At 41.4% G+C, this 9,761-nt stretch overlaps 1 protein-coding gene across 1 annotated transcript; it reads left to right on the top strand.

Annotated features, from left to right (window-relative positions):
• Nucleotides 1-536: 536 nt before the first annotated feature.
• LOC130140071 (uncharacterized) lies at nt 537-7,543 on the top strand. The gene is made up of 3 exons (XM_056318436.1): nt 537-725; nt 6,409-6,738; nt 7,042-7,543. The coding sequence occupies exons 1-3, from the start codon at nt 537-539 to the stop codon at nt 7,282-7,284; spliced, it is 762 nt and encodes a 253-aa protein (XP_056174411.1). The 3' UTR covers nt 7,285-7,543.
• The last annotated feature ends 2,218 nt before the right edge of the window (nt 7,544-9,761 follow it).

The following is a 9,761-nucleotide window of genomic DNA, read 5'->3' as shown; positions in this document are numbered from 1 at the left end:
GCGACTGTTCACGGACCGAACGAAAAAATCACTTCATTGCTCGCGACTCTTCATTTTCGCTATATATATCCGAACTGTTCTGTTCTGAATAGTGACTCTTAGTGGCATTTTTTCCCGTGAGACTTTTTCCCGTTTTTTCCCGACGCACTCTAGACATTTTTCATTTTTTCCGTTTCTTCATCATTGTCATTTGTGCGATTATTCTGCGAAGTTGCGTTCGAACATTTCCTTTGAAGAAGTACCGCTTCTTTGGAAAGGCGATCCGTTCTATCCTGGGAGACAATTGTTCAACAACCTTGGGTACCGGTAGAGGGGACAAATTGTCTTAAGGATACAACGTGAATTCGTTGAGCTCGGATCATTCGTCGACATTCGGATTACTCATCAGAACGTGATTTCAGGTTTGTCAAACAACTTTGTTTTGCATATACAAGCACTATTACTTAACAACAATCTTAAGACAATTTCTCGTGTTTGTATAATTGCATTTCTCAATCATTTCTGTCTTTGTGACTTTAGAAATGGCTACAACATCAATGACGCCTATTGCGTCTGTTCCGACTCATGGAGAGAAGCTAGAAAAGTTCAACGGGGCTGAAGTCAAGAGATGGCAACAGAAGATGTTGTTCTATCTCACCACTTTGAACTTGGCAAGGTTCCTCATGGAGGATGCTCCGAAGTTGGATGAAGGAGAGACAAACGAGGAAAAGATTGATGCTATAGATGCATGGAAGCATTCTGACTTTCTGTGTCGCAACTATATCCTCAATGGTCTGTACAATTCCCTCTACAACGTTTATAGTCCGCTAAAAACGGCTAAGGAGTTGTGGGAAAGTTTAGACAAGAAATACAAAATGGAAGATGCTGGGTTGAAGAAATTCATCGTCGGCAAATTTCTGGACTTCAAGATGGTAGACTCTAAAACCGTCTTAAGTCAAGTTCAAGAACTTCAAGTGATCATGCATGACATTCATGCTGAAGGCATGATGATTAGTGAATCATTTCAAGTGGCTGCTTTCATTGAAAAGTTACCACCGTCTTGGAAAGATTTCAAGAACTATCTCAAACACAAGAGAAAGGAATTATCACTTGAAGACTTAATTGTTCAATTGAGGATAGAGGAAGACAATAGGAATTCCGAGAAGAAAGTTAGCAGCAATCTGGCGGTCTCAAGGGCCAACGTTGTTGAAGAAGGATAAAAAACCAACAAGAAGAGGAAAAACTATGAATAGCGATCCACCCAAGGCCTGAAAAAATTCATTGGCAAATGCTATAATTGTGGAAAGTCTGGACGTCGTGCCAAAGACTATAGAGCCAAGAAAAGAAAGATGACTTAGGCGAATGTGGTGGAACAGATTTCCAATGGTGCTGATGATATCAATCTTACTGCTATGATATCCGAGTGCAACATGGTGGGAAACCCCAAAGAATGGTGGATTGATACTGGAGCAACTCGTCATATATGCGCCAATAAATCTATGTTCTCATCATACACGCTTATGGAAGGTGATGAAAAACTCTACATGGGTAATTCATCAACTTCTAAGGTTGAGGTGTTGGAAAGGTTGTTTTGAAGATGACATATGGGAAAGTTGTGACATTAAATAATATGCTACATGTGCCAGACATACGCAAGAATTTAGTGTCCGGATCTCTTCTTAGCAAGAATGATTTCAAGTTGGTGTTTATATCTGATAAGTTTGTACTCTCCAAAAATGAGATGTATGTAGGAAAGGGTTATCTTAGTGATGGTCTATTCAAGTTGAATGTAATGACTGTTGTACCCAATGATGTTATGAATAAAGTTGTTTCTGCTTATGTGCTTGAGTCTCCTAATTTATGGCATGTTAGACTAGGACATGTTAATTATAAGTCAATAAAGAATTAATGAACATGGGGTTATTGCCAAAATTCGACTGTCCAAGTGAAAAATGCCAAGTATGTGTTGAATCAAAATTTTCTAAGCCTCCTTTTCATTCTATAGATAATAGAATCACAGAACCTTTAGATTTAATACACACAGACATTTGTGATTTGAAAGCAATACTGTCAAGAGGTGGTAAGAAGTATTTTATAACGTTTATAGATGACTGCTCGAGGTATTGTTATGTTTATTTGCTTAGTAGCAAAGATGAGGCTATGAATGCTTTTAGAACTTATAAGTCCGAAGTTGAAACTCAGTTAAATAAGAAAATTAAGATGATAAGAAGTGATAGAGGAGGTGAATATGAATTTCCTTTTGAAGAAATTTGTTCTGAGTTTGGTATTATTCATCAAATTACTCCTCCTTATGCGCCACAAGCTAATAGAGTGGCGGAAAGGAAAAACCGGTCTTTAAAGGAAACAATGAATGCATTGTTGAATAGTTCCGGTTTACCACAAAATTTGTGGGGGGAAGCTATTTTGACGCCATTTTTATTTTGAATAGAGTACCCCACAGAAAGACACAACAAACTCCCTATGAGAAGTGGAAAGGCAGAATGCCTAATTTGAAATATCTCAAAGTGTGGGGGTGCTTAGCTAAGGTTGCGATTCCTAAACCTAAAAAGGTTAAAATAGGACCGAAAACCGTTGATTGTGTCTTTATTGGATAGGCTATTAATAGTAATGCATATTGATTTCTTGTTCATAAGTCTGAGGTCCCCGATATACATGTTAATACGATCATTGAGTCAAGGGACGCTTCGTTCTTTGAAAATATATTTCCGTATAACATAGTATATGAGCCAATTAACAATGATAAGAGGCCTCGGGATACTACACCTAAAAGCGATCCTATAGAGGATGAACCTAGACGTAGTAAAAGACAAAGAACTTCTAAGTCCTTTGGAAATGATTTTCTAACATATTTGTTAGAGAATGAGCCTCGGACCTTTAAAGAGGCTGTAACATCCCCAGAAGCCCCGTTTTGGAAAGAAGCTATCAATAGTGAAGTTGAATCCATATTGTCAAACCATACATGGGAATTGGTTGACATTCCTCTTGGTAATAAACCACTACAATGTAAGTGAATTTTCAAGAGGAAAATAAAAGCGGAAGGTACTATTGATAAGTATAAAGCTAGGCTTGTGGTAAAAGGATACAAGCAACGAGAAGGCCTTGATTATTTTGACACTTATTCACCTGTTACTAGAATTACATCTATAAGGATGTTAATTGCCATAGCAGCGGTGTATAGGCTTGAAATCCATCAAATGGATGTTAAAACGGCTTTCTTAAACGGGGATTTGGAAGAAGAAATATATTTGGAACAACCCGAAGGGTTCATTGTTCCAAGACAAGAGAAGAAAGTATGTCGGCTTATCAAGTCACTCTATGGATTGAAACAAGCACCAAAACAATGGCATGCTAAATTCGACCAAGTCATGTTGTCGAATGGTTTTAAGATTAATGAGTGTGATAAATGTGTATATGTTAAGAACACTCATAATGGTTTTGCTATTTTGTGCTTGTATGTAGATGACATGCTTATAATGGGTAGCAATATTGCGGTTGTCAATACGACCAAACGAATGCTCACAAGTAAATTTGATATGAAAGATATGGGGGTTGCAGATGTTATTTTAGGAATTAAAATCCACAAGATATCTGGAGGATTAACTCTATCACAGTCCCATTATATTGAGACGATTCATGGAAAGTGCAAGAATCTATACGTTGTACCAGTAAAGACTCCGATAGATGTTAATTTACATCTTTCAAAGAATACTGGTGAAAGCAAAGCTCAAAATGAGTATGCTAGTATACTAGGCAGTCTAATGTATGTCATGAACTGTACTAGGCCAGACATAGCTTGTGCTGTGAGCAAGCTAAGTCGATTTACAATTAGTCCAAATGAAAATCATTGGAAAGCTATGAAACGTGTATTGGGCTATTTGAAGCACACTCAAAATTATGCTTTGCACTACACAGAGTATCCAGCGGTACTTGAAGGATATTATGATGCAAATTGGATAACCGACACAAGAGACACAAAATCCACAAGTGGGTATGTGTTTATACTTGGTGGGGGAGCAGTGTCTTGGAAGTCATCTAAACAAACTTGTATTACAAGGTTTACTATGGAAGCAGAATTCATTGCTTTGGATAAGGCCGGTGATGAAGCTGAGTGGCTTCGAAATTTCCTAGAAGACATTCCTAATTGGTCTAAACCAATGCCAGCTATGTGTATTCATTGTGATAGTTAAGCGGCACTAGGCAGGGCAAGGAATGTCATGTATAACGGAAAGTCCCGACATATACGTCGAAGACACGATACTATAAGACAACTACTCTCTAGTGGAATTATCACGATTGACTATGTGAAGTCAAAAGATAATGTTGCGGATCCATTAACAAAAGGCCTAACTAGAGAGTTGGTTGTAAAAACATTAAGGGGAATGGGTTTAAGGCCTATAAAATAAGTCATCATAGCGAAAACCCTACCTAGTTGACTGGAGATCTCAAGATCTAGGTTCAAAGGGACAACCAAGTTATGCAGGCGGAGTAGTGTACTGTCAACTCTTACTCATTCTCGTATGGAGACAGTACTAACATGTGAAAGTTAAGTGTAAGCTTTTAATGATTCTGATTCGGGTATGTAATATACCACACAATCAGAAATCACCTATGTGAGTGTGAAGTGAGGGCTGCTTCTATGAAGAATTTGAAAGGCCAAATTCTTCAAAGCACTCATGAAACCAGGCGGTATTAATGGCCAAAACGAACACAACAGTGAGAACCAACTTTATTTGAGAGATAATTGTGTGATTTCTATTGTCTTGACTTACACCGAAGGTCGACAGTTCAAAGACATCAAGTCTACTGATTGATTGAGTAAGTCCGATAGGTCTCACTAGGGAAAGTTCAAAGCCTCAGACTACTTATCCCAATGCAACGTTTTTTCATGGAATAATCGCACATTGCATCTCATGCATACACGAAGAGTCATGATATCTGAACTTCTCATTCACGTGGGGGATTGTTGGGATTTTAGTATCAAAAATCCATAAATTGTGAATGAGAAGTGTGGATGGAAATAGTCCCACATTGGATAGAAGTTGTGATGGGAGATGGTTTATTTAGATGAGTCTCTCAAATGGGTTTGGGCCCCAAGGGGTACCCCACTTTTGTGGAAGGGAGAGGACCTTCGCCGAGCTAGGTCAGTCCCCCCGCGCGCGCGCCGCCGCCGTCCGGCCGGCTCAGCTCGGGCCCGGGTCCATTCTCTATCGATTTTTTTTTTCCCGAACAAACACGTTTTGTTAGAAATTAATTAATTAATTTTTTTGGACAAACAAACATGTCTGTTCATGAGGTTCGGTTCGCCCGAAACGTTGCTCGCGACTGTTCACGAACCAAACGAAAACTGCTTCGGTTCAAGCGAGTGCTCGCGACTGTTCACGGACCGAACGAAAAAAACCGCTTCATTGCTCGCGACTCTTCATTTTCGCTATATATATCCGAACTGTTCTGTTCGGAATAGTGACTCTTAGTGGCATTTTTTCCCACGAGACTTTTTCCCGTTTTTTCTCGACGCACTCTAGACATTTTTCATTTTTTCCGTTTCTTCATCATTGTCATTTGTGCGATTATTCTGTGAAGTTGCGTTCGAACATTTCCTTTGAAGAAGTACCGCTTCTTTGGAAAGGCGATCCGTTCTATCCTGGGAGACAATTGTTCAACAACCTTGGGTACCGGTAGAGGGGACAAATTGTCTTAAGGACACAACGTGAATTCGTTGGGCTCGGATCATTCGTCGACATTCGGATTACTCGTCAGAATGTGATTTCAGGTTTGTCAAACAACTTTGTTTTGCATATATAAGCACTATTACTTGACAACAATTGCGAGGGTCAAGAGTCAAATTGTTGCGGGCCAATTAGATTCCTGAGTGTATAGATGATAACTTCTATCATATTGTCAGAAAAGAGAGACAATCCAATGGATTTGGAACCTCTTGCTAGCTTTCTTGTTGCGGGCCAATTAACATGTTTGTTAATTAACATGTTTGTTAATTAATGCATTTGATGGTCCCAACAATGTCGTCCTTTTTACAGGGGAATATTATATATCAAAGCATAGCCGGATTTGCACATTTGGTGGCTCCTTGTTTAACATGTATTGGGATTGGTTTCGGTCAAATCGAAGATAGTGAAGTTTTCTATCAGCCTTCTCATTTTGTCAGTCTTAAAGTTTTGTATATCTGTATCCTCTTCTGGTGCATCGAATCCACCAAAATTACTGAATTGCATCAATACTTTTTATGAGAAACATATAAACCCATTTATGTTCTTGCACATACTAAGATCATCTCATTGCATCTGATCGATACTCCTTTGCTGAGAATGCCCACCAAAATGGTGAATACTAATCTCTCTCTGTCTGAATTTTCTATGACATGAACTGTTTTTTTTTTACTTTTGTTTGCAGCTTCAGGCGTCATGCAGCAAAGACAAAGCAGTACTGATCTCGGTGTATGTGGAGAAGCCACAAAGGAGGAAGCTCAGTTCACCAAATCCGAGTCACCGCCCTCATCATCACCGCCATCACTACCATCACCACCACCACCACCACCTTCATCGCCCCAATGAAGAAAGGCAAATTCAGAGCAAAGGTACTTTTTCTGGCAAAGGATACAATAGAAGGGCCGAACTTCTTCATTACTGCCAGCACCTCCGGAAATCTGCTCACCCCGCCGCCGAATCCACATCCCTACTCCCAGCACCTATCTCTACAAACAATTACCGAATTTCAGACAAAGTAAGGAATCCTGTCCTTATCTTGATTCAAAAGTTTTTTCCTGTTATTTGGGAAAATTTTATGGAAGATGCTCAATAACATTATGTATATGCAGAGTCCAGTTTGTGATCATGACGTTTGACTAAGTCACAAGTTTGAGACACCCTTACCATGCACAAAAGAGGAAAATAGTTATGTACATTTTTAGCATTGACCTATCAATTGTTAGCTTCACAATTATGCGAATGCTCCTGAAGATGTGCATATCAGCAACAGCTGAGTACATTGTACTTATCATTGTTTCCTGATCAACAACTTTGATAGACTGTCGCTGTCCAGAGAAAACAAAAATTGGAGACGGCTCCGGCTTGTCTTGGAAACTACAAAATCACGATCACCAGGTTCTTAAGATCTTTGACAAGCTTCCAAGCGAAGAAAGATAGGAAGAAAAGGAAAAAGGACACTGGGGGATCGACAGGCAATAAAGAGCAAGCAGAAATGAAAAGCCTGGAGGTAAAGTCATCATGCTTTCTTGTATCTTCTGTTAGAGGATTTTCAACGGGATAGAAAAGGTTCTAATGCTCTAATTCTCTCAGGTGCCAAAGAAATGGGCATTTTGGTAAAAAATGGAGCTTCGGAAGCAGAGGTGAATCTCCATAGCGATGAGGCTTTAAATGTGAAACCAAGAGTACCAAATTGGAAGAACAAATTTCATCTAGGTCGTGAAGTTGTATAAAATTCCCTCCTACACGAGACAGAAGTTCGTTCTTCTGATTACTATTCATTTGTATGCCTGTTGCATTGAGAAATGCCTGTTTGTACTGTCTACCCCAAACTTCAACCAAAATTTTCAGCTTACTGTCAGTAATTGTGGAAAAGCTCTTCACCATGCCAAACCTGGGTAATGCAAAGTCTCTGTCTGTGAAAAAAAGTGTTTTCTTATGTTGTGCTTTCTGTCTCCTCATGAATGATTCAAAATATTAGCTTCAATTGAGAAGCCGGAGATTCCTTGATCTGCCTAGCTTGGAAAAAGAAAACTTCTTGCTAATTCAACACAGTTCTTCACAGCTTTCAATATCTAGATGTGCTCACCATCATAGGCAAAATATCTCACCATATTAATAACATTCATAAGGGCAAAAGTACACCAGAAGTGCCATAACTTGTGTACGGCGATCACTTTGGTGCCATAACTTTTTTTCGGATCACTTTGGTGCCAAGTCGGAGGAAGAGAGATCACTTTAGTGCCAATTTGGCCGGAAATCCGACGTGGCATTTTTTTATTCATTTTTGACGCCGACGTGGCTCGCCGGAGGCTGAGTCAGGGTGTACAGTCAGCATTTTTTATTTTAAATAATTTTTTCCAGCGTGTACAATCAGCATTTTTAATTTTAAATAATTTTTTTCCTTTTTTTTTTGTCCTCTTTTTTCCTTTTTCTTTTCTTTTCTTTTTTTTTCTTTTCTCCCCTCGCCGGTGGCCAACTGGTCATCGGCGAAGCCCGGGAAGGGCTAGGCGAGGGCGGCATTGCTAGATCTGGGCGAGGCGACCCTCGCCGGCGACAAGCGAGGCCGCCCCTCGTCGGATCTGGCGAGGGCGACCCTTGCCGGCGTCGGGCGAGGGTCGCCCACACCCGACTCAGGCGAGGGCGACCCTCGCCCGCCCAGACGAGGGCTTCCCTCGCCCGACGCCGGCGAGGGTCGCCCTTGCCAGATCCGGCGAGGGCGACCCTCACCCCGCCCAGGCGAGGGCTTCCCTCGCCCGACGTCGGCGAGGGTCGCCTTCGCCAGGGCCGGCGAGGGGCGGCCTCGCCTGTCGCCGGCGAGGGTCGCCTCGCCCAGATCTGGCGAGGCCGCCCCTCGCCGGCCATGGGCAAGGCCGCCCTCGCCCAGCCCTTCCCGGGCTTCGCCGGTGGCCGGCCGGCGAGGGGAGAAAAGAAAAAAAAGAAAAGAAAAGAATAAGGAAAGAAGAGGAAAAAAAAGGAAAAAAATTATTTAAAATTAAAAATGCTGACTGCACACGCTGGAAAAAATTATTTAAAATAAAAAATGCTGACTGTACACGCTGACTCAGCCTCCAGCGAGCCACCTCGGCGTAAAAAATGAATAAAAAATGCCACGTCGGATTTCCGGCCAAATTAGCACTAAAGTGATCTCTTTTCCTCCGACTTGGCACCAAAGTGATCCGAAAAAAAGTTATGGCACCAAAGTGATCGCCGTACACAAATTATGGCACTTCTGGTGTACTTTTGCCCATTCATAAGGCTGCAAACAAAATGGAAGTAATACAGCTCCGGTCCAAACAAGACAGTCTTGAAGTTTTCTCATTTATACCACTAACTAGAAAAAGAGCTCGTGCACATGCGGGTGATGAAAGGTGAAGAAGTTCTGAACACATAAAGGCATTCTAAATAATACCACATTGGCAAATTTAATTTAAATAGTTGCAAGATTAGAAAGATTTTGGGACGTGAGAGTTTTATGGGGATTGCACGACAATTATTCTGAAAATCTCAAATTATGTTTTTGTTTATCATAATGAATACATTGTTATATTAGGACTTAATATATCATAATATCGGATTTCACAGAATTTCTTGATAAAAGTTTGAGAGGAAATTTTCAATTAAGGACTCAAAGTGGGTCTCTTTTTTCAAAAAAGGATCCCAAGTGGACAATGTTTCAATTAAGGACCCAAAGTACCCAAACTAGTCTCAAATAAGGACCCAGCTCGGCAGCCGGCGACCGTGAGACATTTTCCGGCACTGGATAGGGGCAATTTTGTCTTTTTCTTTCTTTTTCCTTTTTTCTTTTCTCTCTTCCCTCTTGTGGCCATTGCCGGCGAGGGCGAGGGCGAGGGCGGTCCTCGCTGGATCTGGCGAGGGCGAGGGCGACCCTCGCCCGACGTCGGCGAGGCCGAGGGTGGCCCTCACCGCAACCCTCGCTAGCCCAATCGAGGGCGGCTCTCTCCCGCCCAGATCTGGTGAGGGCCGCCCTTGGCCTTGTCAGCCCAAGCGAGGGTTGGCCTCGCCAGATCCAGCGAGGGC

The sequence above is a fragment of the Syzygium oleosum genome, unplaced genomic scaffold (assembly GCF_021117445.2).
Source record: "Syzygium oleosum isolate NSW1041296 unplaced genomic scaffold, Sole_v2.1 Sole_v2.15, whole genome shotgun sequence".
Lineage (NCBI taxonomy): Eukaryota > Viridiplantae > Streptophyta > Magnoliopsida > Myrtales > Myrtaceae > Syzygium > Syzygium oleosum.
The sequence above is the reverse complement of the archived record's forward strand: the minus strand, read 5'-3'. Positions and strand labels throughout refer to the sequence as shown.